This window comes from Pelophylax lessonae, assembly GCF_965119305.1.
Source record: "Pelophylax lessonae genome assembly, chromosome: 5".
NCBI classification, from domain to species: domain Eukaryota; kingdom Metazoa; phylum Chordata; class Amphibia; order Anura; family Ranidae; genus Pelophylax; species Pelophylax lessonae.
In genome coordinates this window covers 314994347-315007972 of record NC_138772.1, presented here as the reverse complement: position 1 = coordinate 315007972, position 13626 = coordinate 314994347, and the positions used below count along the sequence as shown (strand labels likewise).

The 13626-nt window shown below is 43.2% G+C and overlaps 1 protein-coding gene across 1 annotated transcript in view; it reads left to right on the top strand.

The window, feature by feature from the left end:
- Positions 1-857: 857 nt before the first annotated feature.
- LOC309555700 (MARVEL domain-containing protein 3-like) overlaps positions 858-13626 on the top strand; it is a 32892-nt gene continuing 20123 nt past the window's right edge. Inside the window, exons 1-2 of the mRNA XM_082257745.1 lie at positions 858-1041; positions 3524-3699. Of these exons, the coding sequence (XP_082113871.1) occupies positions 875-1041; positions 3524-3699 (343 nt within the window). The 5' untranslated portion in view covers positions 858-874. The remainder of the gene's footprint in view (positions 1042-3523; positions 3700-13626) is intronic.

Sequence of the window (13626 nt, the reverse complement as noted above, 5' to 3'; positions counted from 1 at the left end):
TAACTGGTTAACCATACTGCCACTTGTATGGAAGAATTAAGTCCTCTTGCCCTCTCTCTAGCAGCAGACTTGATGCAACTACATTATCTTCAGGACACTCTCTAGCATCCCCTAGACTGACACCCATCCACTGACTCTTCTAGCAGAAGGGGATGGCCCTCACAAAACAGGCCCTATGACACAGATTTGCACTGTAGGCAGAATCAGATACCCCCCCCCCCCAGTGTCTCTATGGCAGCTTCTAAAGAGGGGCAGCCGCCCCCTCCATTTGGGACCCTGCTCTCCAGCTGAAAGACCAAGAGCACATGTGCTATTGGCATTTATACAGTATCCCAGCATGCACTTTCCTCTGCCAATCACCAGGGCTGTGCTAAATGCCTGTGCACTAATTTGTCAGGTTTCCTCCCACTGACTAATATGCCTCTCTATTGGACCAGTGTGAAACAGTTCAGATAAGCTGAGCTGCACCTGAGCACCATGAACAGACCTCAGTAGCAGATCCTGCTCTTTGAGCAATATAAATTTTACCTAGCCATCTCTCTGGTAAGCAGAAAGACCCCAAAAACTATACTCTCTCTCTTCTAGCACCTACCTAGGAGGGTGCTACATATACAAATTAATGCCATAGTACCCAATTTACATTGTGCTGTTTTGTGCCATATTATTATAGTAGCAAGGAAAATTGGATAGTAAAAAAAAAATGATTACTAGAACCACATGCTGAAAATTCTATCCATACATATGGTATCAATTTTTTTTGCTGCTAATTACATTGGAGTTCCAGATGTATCTCATATGCTATGTCATTCTCAACTTAGCACTGAGAAGATTATCACTGTTCTACTGCACGCCTTGTGGGCTTCTATGAGCAACAATGTCGCGTTCCCAGAGAAGCGCAAATAGCGACAGGATTCCACCGTCCCAAAAATCCTACAATGATAGATCAAGGAGAGAACGCCCTAGCCACAATGGTTCAACAAATCAAGACCATCCTAGATACCAAGCTGACCATGAAAGGAGAGACCGGAGATCACATGAAAGGTATTGTGTCTGTTGGAATTCTGAAGCCATATTTGCAATGTCTCATGTTTAAAATGTTTGAAGGAATAGTTATCCATAGCAACTAGGCTCTTGTTTGCTCTTCCACCCCACACAAAAAAAATGACAATTGCAGTATGATTAGATACTGGTCTAAGCTGCATGACAAATTAAGCCCAGAGAGAGCCGTCAAGTTGCAGGACCGGTAAACAAAATGAAAGAACCGTGTACTTTTTACTGATATGCTTGGATGTACGACATCAGACTTGAACCCTGACTATTTGAAACATGGAAGGATTAGAATATCTGTCAGGTTTGTTTGTGTCTCTGTTGAGGATATTTTCATGTCAGGACAGGAAGTGTAGGGAAATCTCCCTAATGCGGGAAACAAAGTAATAAAGCCTTTACAGAGTTCCTAAACCTATCTCTTATTGCTGTGTCTATCACATTTGCCAGTATATTCCTTATAACGGAGAAAGTGGTATTGTCCTATTGGTATGCTGTGTTAAATAGATGTGTACATCTGAGGACTAAATGGACAGAAGTGCAAGTCCTTTTGGCAGCTTAAACCACTCCCATACATGTATTTCATCTTTATGTTCACATGTTTACCTGGACTTCTGCTTTAACAAAGTTAGCACAGTCATAGGTAAAGTATAAAGAAAGAAGTAAAGGAGTTTGTTCTGCACTTTACAGGCGGTATCCACTGCTTAGATCGGCAGCTGGCTCAGCATCTCAGCTGCGACACTGGGAGACTGAGCTAGCTCTCCCTCCCCAGCCTAGCACTGTACGGTAGAGCAGAGAGCCGCTGACTGACAGTGCCGGCTCTCTGCTCAGAGTTGAGGGGTGATCAGGATGATTAGCAGTGTTTGATCACTCAGTTCTCACTGCAGAGCTGGTGGGGGATACGTGCAGCATCGGATTGATGCTGCATCCACTTAGGTGAGTATAAGGTTTTTTTTTTTTTTTTTAAAAACCCAATACTTTTCTTTTAAAGGCAGATGTTTTATTTTAGATTTGGATAGAATTGAGGGAGGATAGAACTGCTGTCAGTTTTTTATTGCCCTCTGTGTCCCCATGAGGAGATTCACTCTCTCTAATTATCCTGATCACAACTGTCACTGGGGATGAAAGTGAGGGCAAATCCAAAATTTTGAACAGGAACAGAGAGAAATTTTTTTCCGATGGGAACACTTTTTCTGTGACAAATGTCTTAAGGGGGATTTCCCTCACACTGGAAAGATATCCTTTCTCTTCCTGTTGCATGTACCGGAGAGTATGTAAAGGGAAATCCTCCCCTACTCTGTCCAAAATAAAATATAATCCTCCCCTACTCTGTACAAAATAAAATATAAAAACATTTGGCTTTGGATGTACTTTGAAAATAATCAGAGACTTTAAATATTGCTGTAATTAAGAAGAGTAGGTGACCAGGGGATTGGTGGATGCCACAATATATGAACTGTCATAGGAGGCCTTTCAGTCTCTGGTTTTTCATCAATATATTTAAGATATCTCTCCCATGAAATCAAATCAATATTAATAAATTCCAGTAGACGCTAGAGCAATCGTATACATTCAAAGCATGGAGTGTTAAAGTTCTTCAAAAAGTCAATGCTGAAGTCCCACACATAATATGACTGCCAATAACTGTTCCAATCGCGCAGAACAAAATGTGATTATCCCACTCCGTAATCAATAACCTCAAGTGCTCACCCTATGAGAGTCTCACTCACCAGATGGATACGCCTTACATATAAATGCTCAACATAAATCGTTCAGAATGCCCCACTCCTTATAAAGGATCTTCCAATAGGCTGGTGTGACTGATAATCAGGTGGTTCCTCAGATATTAAGCATAGAAAAGGGGGAACTCGCATAGTGGATTACCATTAAAAACATTCAAATTTATTAAACATCCAATAACTAATCAAAAACAGAATGGTGTCAAAGGCATATCACATATTCCACCTGATCACTTAGCAGTGCAATTGGCTGTCCCACACATCCTCTATTGGTGTGCCAATATACCGGCTCTCACCCGGCTCATAGGGCCCTTTTGAAAAAAATCAGTGGATGAAACTCTGCATCAGGGTGCAGCTGCACGGCGATCTTCTTTGAAGTTATACACTATCCTTGGAGGTGTTGACGCAACTTAGAGAAAGCTATGAGGCAGATGAGAGCTCCTCATAGTATAGGGGAGCATGCACATCTATGACTGTCAATCACAGGCTGTGTACTGGAGCTCTTCTCCCCCATCACCAATTATCTCTTGGAGTCAGGAAAAGCTTCAGAAGTGACCAATGCAGATAACATAGGAACAAGGCAGCAGAGAGAAATCGCCCTCCGCTCTTTGAATAGAGACAAGTACACAATATAGAAGGATGTGTTGTGTTCATATTTCATGTCTGAGGTGTACAGCCACTTTAAGGGAAAACTTCAAATTACTCTTAGAAGAAAACATTTCTGTGTATTTTATATGCAGGTTGTCTACACAGACCCCAGTACGAAATCAAAATTCTAGAGCACCAACAGTTATTTCAGATCATCATTCAAGGTACGGTAGACCATCCCCTTCACAGTACAATCATCCTACTCCGAGAAGCCATACGGAGAGGCGGACCTTCTCAGAAAAGTGCTCCAATCTATGTTCACGAAGAGGTATTTATGCTGAATATATACAATTGTAATTTAATCATTTTCCTAAATATTTTAAATATAAACCCTTAAATACTTTACCTTTTTAATGTTGATTCTTATTGACTTTCTTATTGACCTAAATGACTAAAGACTGCTATTTGCATGTCTTAGGCCAGCCATACGCAGTTTGAGGAACAGGAACCAGCTGAGATTCGAACCGTTAAGGGGCAGGCTAAATGTACCACGTTGAACGATCGATCAACTTGGGTTCGACCAGTCTGCTATAGCCGCTAGCGATAATCATTGACTTCTCCCAGTGGGGGCGGCTTCCCCTGCTCGCCCCCGCCAGATTAGACAATGGCTGGGTAGGAGTGATTGCCCTGTCAGCACTATTTGTGTTGATGGGGGAATCATGCAAATTTCTTTCCTGCAACCCCTGGTTGCTGGAAAGAAACTCACACCAGGTATGGCCTGCCTTACCAGCTAGTGATCTTTGCTATTAGTTAATTAATATTGCCTCTCCGCTAGTATAGTAATTAGAGTGAACAAAGAGCCAAACATCTGCAGCCTTCTGGAAACTATAAAACTGTTTTTGATTAATTTTATGTTTTTTGCTTACATTGCCTCATCACTAAATAGTCCAGTATTGTGACTCTTGTGCCTCCTACTACACAGAGTGGGAGAAAGCATTGCATTCTTGTAGTTCTTGCATTACTGGACTTGTTCCCTCGGTTTGCACAGGTATTGGTAACCCAGAAGGCAGTGGAGAGCACCAAATCCATCTTTCTGCATGAGTACTTAGTGGCAGGAATGAGTGTAAAATTAACCACTTCGGGACCCCCTTAATGACCAGACCATTTTTTGTGATCGGGCACTGCGTTACTTGACAATTGTGCGGTCGTGCAACGCTGTACCCAAATAAAATTGATGTCCTTTTTTTCCACAAATAGAGCTTTCTTTTGGTGGTATTTGATCACCTCTGCAATTTTTTTTTTTTTATGAACAAAAAAAGAGCGACAATTCTGAAATAAACATATTTTTTACTTTCTGCTATAGAACATTCCCAATGAAAAAAAAATGTTTTCATCATTTTAGGCCAATATGTATTGTGCTACATATTTTTGGTAAAATAAATCCCAATAAGTGTATATTTACAAGGTACAAGAGCTTCTTTGGGGCGTCATGCGATTTTTTTTTTTGCGCAATGTTACCGCGATTCGGCAACTTCGCACATCGTTTGGGGTGCTATTGCAAATCACGGGCAACGCACAGGCATCCCGCGATTCACAATGATTTCCGGATCGCGGGCAGAATCGCGGTGATTCTGCCCGCGATCGATACGCTGACATGTGAATGAAGCCTAAGTTCTAGAACCCTCCAGTAGTTCCAGAAGCCAGGGGGAGAGAATAGAGATTCAACCCTTGGAGCTTTGCCATCTAACTCTAAACAAATGAATCCTGGCTTCTCTGACTACAGAGGAGCCAGCCAGACTAAATTTTATCACACTGCAACACAGAGGGTGCTACATAAAGTATTAGCGGGAGTTTGGCTTCAATTTGTTACTGTATCTAAATCTGCTAGTACATCTAACGCACCCTTCCCCTCAGACTGACAATGTAGCTGTCCAAATCTGTCCCCTGTGCTCCTTCATCCAGAGTAAAGGCACTATAATATAGGAGGTGTGTTACTGGGCAGATCACCACAGGAAAACAGAGGGAAAAAATCCTAAAAAAAGAAAACTACAGGATCTAATGATTGGTAATCTGCAATATACTATATTTAAGGTTTGCGGTTTAAGACCTTTTTAAATTCTACTAGCAGTGATTTGTAGTATGTGGCTCTATTTTTTATCTCTGAGGCCATCTATCTTGTGAGTATAGCAATGGAGGAGCTTTGTTTGTTTGGCGAAATCGTTGTGGGTTTTGACTGGCAATTTTCAACTTTTTACTATTAAATCTTGAAAAAAAAATTTGGCCAAATATGCTATTTATCAGTTAGATATATTCAGAGCAGTCGTTAGAAACCACGAGGCCCATACATCCAACCTGACAAGGCCCCCCCCCCCCCCTCCTCCAAAACAAAAAAAAAAAAGTTTTCTTTCCTTGAGTTATGAATGAATACAGTGAGTAATCAGCACCCATCACTCATTGTGTTCATTTAGGAAAGGAAGGGGATCCTGAAGGATCCTATTGTGTGCTTGCTGCTGCCAGTGGTAGGGAGAAAAGGGAAGCTGGTGCACTGTGGGGGTGGGGGCACATAGGGGGGCCTAGGCAGCTGGGAAAAACATATGGTGCACTGGGAGGGTGATGGGTGCAGCAGGAGGGGGCAATTACTGGAATCAATCACCTGTATGAATCTCTCTGCAGCACCTGAAAGCAAGCAGGACAGAGAGGAGAAGAAACCAGCTTTCTGCAGCTGCAGAGAGAGCCATACAGGGGATTGGTTCTAGTAATTGCCCCCCCTGCTGTGCTGATCACCCTGGGTCCCATACAGGAGGACTCGTGGTACCCCGTTTTTCACGGCCCTGGATATATTCACTAAATGACATGATAATCATTCACTAGATATAATGTTATGGTATGCAAGTCTCCTAATAAAACACACTGGGGGGGTAGTTAATAAAGCATTTACCACTTTTTTCTGGCGGAAATTTCCTTTTAGAATTTCCTGTGTCTAATTCAGACAAGCATTTTGGTAACATTTGCCGAGCAGGGCCAAGTCCTGCTGTCTGTGTCAATGTACGCAGCAGTGGGACTCGGGAGCGAGCCCGCAGGGGTGCCCCCATGGAAGTCAGCTTTTCGTGGGGGCACCTGATGAAAAGGAGGGGCCTGGAGCTTCGGCAAGGCACTCAAAAAGAAGAGGTTTGGGGCTGCTCTGTGCAAAACAAATGCACAGAACAGGTAAGTATAGGCATGTTTGTTATTTTTATTTACACAAAAACAAGGGTTTACAACCCCTTTAAGTCCGGCTTTGAACTAAAATTCAGAGGTATGCAAGTACTCAAAATGGGGAATGTCTGTGCTGAGAAGTCTTGAATGACCATTTTTTGCTCTGTACCCAACCCCATTTAGCTGTTGACTAGGAGATTCCCAGGCAAAAGCTAAATTTAAGCAAAGGGGCTAGGGATACTGGTGATGTCATTACCCAGATATCGCACTGGGTAATGACCCAGATATCGCATGGCCACTTTTGGGAAATTACTTGAGTCCTAGAGGTGACCTATGGAATCGAGAACTAGTCCCTATAGTCTTAGCACCTTTTGGGTGGGTTGAACCTGATAGGGAACGAACTGAGAGACTAAATCCCCATCATATCGGCTATACTTTTGATACTTTGAGTACCACTTTAACCACTTAAAGCGGTTGTAAACCCTATTAAAAAAAAAAAAAAAAAAAAAAAAACCTGCAAGACAAAGGCATAATGAGCTAGTATGCATTGCATACTAGCCCATTATGTTTAACTTACCTTAAAACGAAGCCCCGACACGGACCCCCGGACATCGATGCGGGCGCTGCCATGATCCCTCGTCGTCTCTTCCGGGTTCGGCGGCTCCGGCGCGCTGATTGGCCGAAAGAGACGGCTCCAGCGCGCTGATTGGCCGGAGCCGCGATGACGTCACTCCCGCGCATGCGCGCGGGAGTGATTTTTCCGGCAAGCTCCCGGCAAGATAATTGAAGGTCCCCCCGGACCTTCAGAGCGCATGCGCCGCTCGCGCGAGCGGCTGCATGCACTGTAAATATCTCCTAAACCGTGCCGGTTTAGGAGATATTATTTGTACCTACAGGTAAGCCTTATTATAGGCTTACCTGTAGGTAAAAATGTCAAAAAGCGGGATACAACCGCTTTAAGCCCTGGAAGATTTTACCCCCTTCCTGACCAGGGCCTATCTTGCGATTCGGCACTGCGTGACTTTAACGGACAATTGCGCGGTCGTGCGACGCTGCTTTTTTTTTATCATGCGCTATAAACAAAAAAAGAGCGTCAATTTTGCAAAAATAACAATATTTTTCAAATTTTTTTTATATGAAATTCCCCCCAAAAAAATTTAAAAATCAAAATTTAACATTTTAGGCCAATTTGTTTTATGCTACCTATGTTTGGTAAAAAAAATCACAAAAGCATATTTTGATTGGTTTGCGCAAAAGTTATTGTGTTTACTAACTAAGGGAAAGATTTTTGTAATTTTTGTTGTTGTTTTTTTAACGAATAATGGCTGCGATCTGCGATTTTTTGTTTTTGCGGGACTGCGACATTGCGGCGGACAGATCGGACCCTTGACTGACATTTTTGAAACTTTTGGGGTTACCAGTGACATTACTACAGTAATCAGTGCTATACATGTGCACTGTTACTGTAAAATGACACTGGCAGTGAAGGAGTTAACTTTATTTGAGAAGGAGGGGTTAAGTGTGTCCCTAGGGGCGTGCTTCTAACTGTGATTGGATGTGGCTTGAGGTGTAAGAACAGAGATCAACGCTCCTACATAGCAGAACCGTATGATCTCCATTCTTACACAGGGAAGAATGACAGGCGGCTTTGTTTGCATTAGCCGCCTGCCTTTCTCCTGCTGTAACGGACAATCGCAAGTGCCTGGCGGACATCCGGTCTGCCGGGCACACGCGCGGGGGGGTCCGTGAACAAGCGCTGGCGGTAGCGCGCCTCCGGCAGCGCTCGCTCGCTCCCTAGAGCCTCACAGGCTAGCAACGCAGTACTACGTCGCTTTGCCTGTGAGGGGCTGACTGCCGCAGTAAATATACTGACGGCAGTCGGCAAGTGGTTAACAGTTTACAATCTTTTCTTTCAGTTAAGCAAAGGGTTTGTATAAAGAGGAACTGTTAAACTACTCCTAAATGATGATTGTTTACATCAAGGCCATGCAACAATGTGTTGTAAAAAAAAGTAAACCTACCTACAGTTTGTCAGTGGATGCATTGAAAATATTTGGAAGTGCATGTAAAATTTGTACATTTAGCCCCCCATTCACACCGGTGCAGCTTTGAAATCGTGCTACTTCAGTGCAATTTCAATGCCACTCATCAGTGCCATTTGCACTGCCGATTTCATTGCGACTTTACTTAACCGAAGTCTATACAAGTCGCAATGAAACTGGCAAAAAGTAGTGCAGGAATCTTTTTCATGATCGCTGCAACACAAGTCGCTGTGATACGAACGATTCCATTGCCGGCAATAGGATGCGACTTGTCATGTGATTTGGAACTGTTAAATTGCATGAAAAGTCGCACCAGTGTGAACGGGGGATAAGCTACGAAAGGGATGCTGCTAAATGTTACAATGTTGGGCCTCAATAAGCTAAACTGCAAAATAAGTCAATTTAATGAGTTGCTTTCTGAGAAACTGGATATAAGATTATTCACTGCACAGGGTTATTGTATCACACACAAAGGAGTAGCAGCAAAGAATATCCGTATTTTTATTTATTTTTTTAAATCTATCCTTCCAGGTTCAATACAGACAACAACATTTTCCTATCTAGCTCTTGTTGATTACTTGTGTGTAAAGAAGAATGACCTCAATTCTTTGCTTTTAGCACATCGACAGGAATTTCTGGCAGCTAGTAGTGATCACGAGCAACAAGCCAATGAATGCATTGTGTGTGAAAAATGACACTATGGGTTTCTTAGCCATTGACAGAGTTTAATAGTGATACGGATGTTAGATGACTGCATCATACCAGTGATTTTTTTTTTTTTTTTCGGTTTTCAGTTCTAGTGTCTGGATGAAAAAAACAATCCTTTTTTTTGCACAAGCAAGTAAGGGCTCTTTCACACGGGCGGTCCGATCAGATCCGCCTGTCAGTTTTTTAGGCGGATCTGATCGGATCCTCCATGCAGCTCTGTGGGGCAGCGGGTGTCAGCGGAGACACCTCCGCTGACACCCGCTGCCATCCGTATCCGATCCTGTCCGTGAAATCTGGACAGATGGAAACCCTATTTTTCCATCCGTTCAGGGATCGTATCGGATCGGATGAGAGTGGACAGGCGGTCCGCTCTCATACGATCCCCCATAGAGAGCAGCAGGGGCTGTGACACCTCCCTCTCCGCACTGCAAGCGGAGACAGAGCTGTCACCGCTGAGCAGCACGGATCCGTCAACGGAGGCGGACCGTGTGAAAGAGCCCTAAATACATCTGAAGGCCTTTTTGGACAAGTTTTTCTTGTACTATTTAGCTGGAAACTAACTTAGGTTATCATGTACCTGTCTATGGCCCCTCTTATACTATGAGTTCTACTCTCCTTTGCTATATATAAATATCTGTAATTTTGTTTTGTTCGTTTCATTTCACATCTCATTTGGTGGACTGACGTGCAGTATCTCTATGATACTCTCCTGCAGTTTCTGTTGTAAAAGAGTCACAGTTATAGGTATAACCATTTTCCTAGGAACTCGCTAACCTAGTGTAGCACCCTCTTAGGTAGGTGCTAGTGAGAGAGTATAGTTTTTGGCTCTGTCTGCCTATCAGAGGAGCAGCAGGGAAATCTATATTGCTTTCTGCCTACCAGAGAGCAGGGTCTGTGAGTTAGGTCTGCTCAGTGTGTTCAGTGTGTGATTCATTGGGTCTAGATAATGTTTTCACACTGGTCCAAAAGGGAGGCATGTTGGACGGTGGGAGAAAACCTGACCAATGAGTACAGAGGCCTTGATACAGTCCCAGTGATTGGAAGAGACTTGCTGTCAGTGCGTTATGGGATACTCTATAAAAGCCAGGAGCACATGTGCAGAGTCCCAGAGAGAGGATGGCAGCTGCTGCCTTCTCTGTAGCAATGGCATGCGGTTACAGGCTGTTGGCCTGGGGATAAGAGGAAAGGGACTGAACCCAGAGGCCCAGGAGAACTGACTGGAGAGACACTGGAGACCCTCGAAAAAACAGTATAGTGAGTACAGGGGATAATGTCCAGGGGCCTGACCTGAGGGGGTCACCCTAGTATAGGATAGTCAGAGGACGGGTGTCCAGTCTGTGGAGTGAAAGGGGATACTAGGCAGAAATCCCGAAAGATAATCTACCCAATTAAGTCATCTGTACAGAGGCTTGACCTAAATTCATCTAGTGGCAAGGTGAATCTGCAGCCGGGCTGCACCTTCAGACAGGAGTCCTCATCCGTTGTTCAATTTGGAGTATCCCACTCTTCCCTTCTCCCATCCCTATTTAAAATAAAACACCAAAAACAACTACATACCCCTGGACTGATCATTGACTGAGCCAAAGAAGTAGAGTGTTAATCTGTGAATGCCAATGTTGCTAACGGTACCCCAGGGGGGACCCGAGAGTGTATTATCCAGCAATCTTCAAAGGGGCAGTGCTACAATAGCAACACTATTGCAATACATGTAATTAAAGCATATCCAAAGCTATTTTTTTTTTATTTGGATGAAACTCACTCTATAATTGTCTTGGAGCTAGGAGCTAACAAACTTAGCAACATTATTGTAATACGTGTAATTACATTTGGATAGTGATGATTAGTTTGAACCTCTGTTGGGTTTTTATACACTAAAGGCCCATACACACTTGATGGAAATCGGACGAAATATCCTCCGATTTTTTTTCTCTCTCTTGCTCAGCGTTCATAACCATTTTTAGTTGACAGTGCATAAATGTTCACCACGAAATTTCTCGTCCAATTTTTTTTTTTTTTGGGGTCATTTGTTCCTAGACTTCCGGGTTGTCAGCAACTTCAGATCATGCGCGGTCTTTCGTATCCGATTTTTCACGGACGTACTGCATACACATTAAACGAAAATTGGTCGCCTGGGGACGGACGATAAAAATTTTGGTGTTTGTCCCTCCATTTTTGTTGTAAATGACGGCATCGGCTGCTGAAAGTTGTGTACACACTAGCCGAAAATCGTGCGATTTTACCTCGGACTGGAATTTTCGGCAGATTTTCTACTAGTGTGTACCCCACTTGACAGTCCCCAGTGAGGAACCTCACTCTCTATTTGCCTTGGTGATCACTGTTATTAGACCTGATAAGGTTCAATCCCAACTTTTTAATTTGTTGTGTAATGCTCATGCTCATGGCCAACAGCAATGAGCAACTTGATGTTTACAGAATGAACACAAGACGAATTGGCATACAATTGCAGAGTTTTGCCGAAATGGGACTTTTGTTTCTTTACGAGATGAATTGACAATACAATCAGAATGGTAGGAAGATATGCAATAGTGCTGAACAAAGAAAAACAGTCAATAAAACTATCTTGATAACAGGGATATTTGATTATTTTCTAAACTTGACAATAGAGTATAACAGTGTATAAGAAAAGTACACATGCAAAACAAACACTGTAGCACATATCCGAACAAATACAGTTTCTTGCAGTTCCCTGGAAAAGGGGTTATCTCACTATGAGGCTGAATGAAGCTGTTAGTTCAGGTAGTGGGTTGTAGAGATCCTATGTAGGCTCCACCAAGGTAAGGTTGGATGAGTCTTCAGTTTGGAGGTTCAGGTGGCTGAATGCAAGTCCACCCATGCATTGCAGTGTCCACTGTGATAGGGGATTACATAGAAGATGTATACTTTGGTGCTCACCGATGTCCCCCATGCAGGACACAAAGTTGTAAAGTCCAATGCCTGGTGACAGCTCTCCTGTCCACTCTCCACTGTCCTTTCTGACGTGGTCCTTTTGAGCCCTGAAAGGCTGGAAACCATGCAACTTATATGTTGCACCCACTGTTGGACAAGGTGGGTAAAGCGGAACCCCACCACAGCCTGTCACAGAACAGGAATAGAGAGAAATGTTTCAGTGGGACACTTGTAGGCAGGTTAAAATATGTGCACAGTTAAGTTAGCCTGCATCCGACTCAGGCTGAGGGAAAAGGGTAATTGTCTTAGCTCAGTTCCTAAATTTTTTCATCTTAGCTGGCCCACCTATGCTATAAAAAGGGGGACAGGTAAGGTCCACAGCTGGTTGAAGTGGGAACAAGAATGCAGGTATTGGAGAATCTTGTTGCAGTCTTTGTGGCTCAGCTGAAGGAACCAGGAATAGCAGAGGACATCCAAGTCATGGACAATGGCACAATGGACTCTCACTTCATGGAAGTATGTCTGGGCTAACACATCATCTTAGTTCAGATTAGGGACAGGACGTTGTTCATATTGAACTGTATACCACATCCTGTTGAGTAAAGTCACATTAACCGTTGTGAGCCTAGTCTTAAGTGATTCAAAGGGGTGCATGTTAGTTCTGGAGTATTCCAAAGAACTTGCATCTGTAAATGCAATAAGGGGTATGAAGTAACACTAATACAAAAAGGTTAACTTTGCTAGACAAGGAGTGTGTAACCAAGTGAAAGAACAAGCTACAAGCAATCGGTCGTTAGGCATTGTACCTTAAAAGGGGTTTAGGCCCCTCACATTTTTGTAAATATTTTATTATATCTTTTCATGTGACAACACTGAAGAAATGAAACTTTGCTACAATGTAAAGTAATGAATGTACAGTTTGTATAACAGTGTAAATTTTCTGTACACCCCTAAGTGAAAATGTCTAAATTGAGCCCAATTGGCCATTTTCCCTCCCTGATGTCATGTGACTCGTTAGTGTTACAAGGTCTCAGATGTGAATGGGAAGCAGGTGTGTTTAAATGTAGTGTTATTGCTCTCACTCTCTCATACTGGTCACTGGAAGTTCAACATGGCACCCCATGGCAAAATACTCTCTGAGGATCTGAAAAAAAGAATTGTTGCTCTACATAAAGATGGCCTAGGCTATAGGAAGATTGCTGAGACCCTGAAACTGAGCTGCACAGTGGCCAAGACCATACAGCAGTTTAACAGGACAGGTTCCACTCAGAACAGGCCTTGTCATGGTCGACCAAAGAAGTTGAGTGCACGTGCTCAGCGTCATATCTAGAGTTTGTCTTTGGAAAATAGATGTATGAGTGCTGTCAGTATTGCTGCAGAGGGGTGGGAGTTCAGCCTATCAG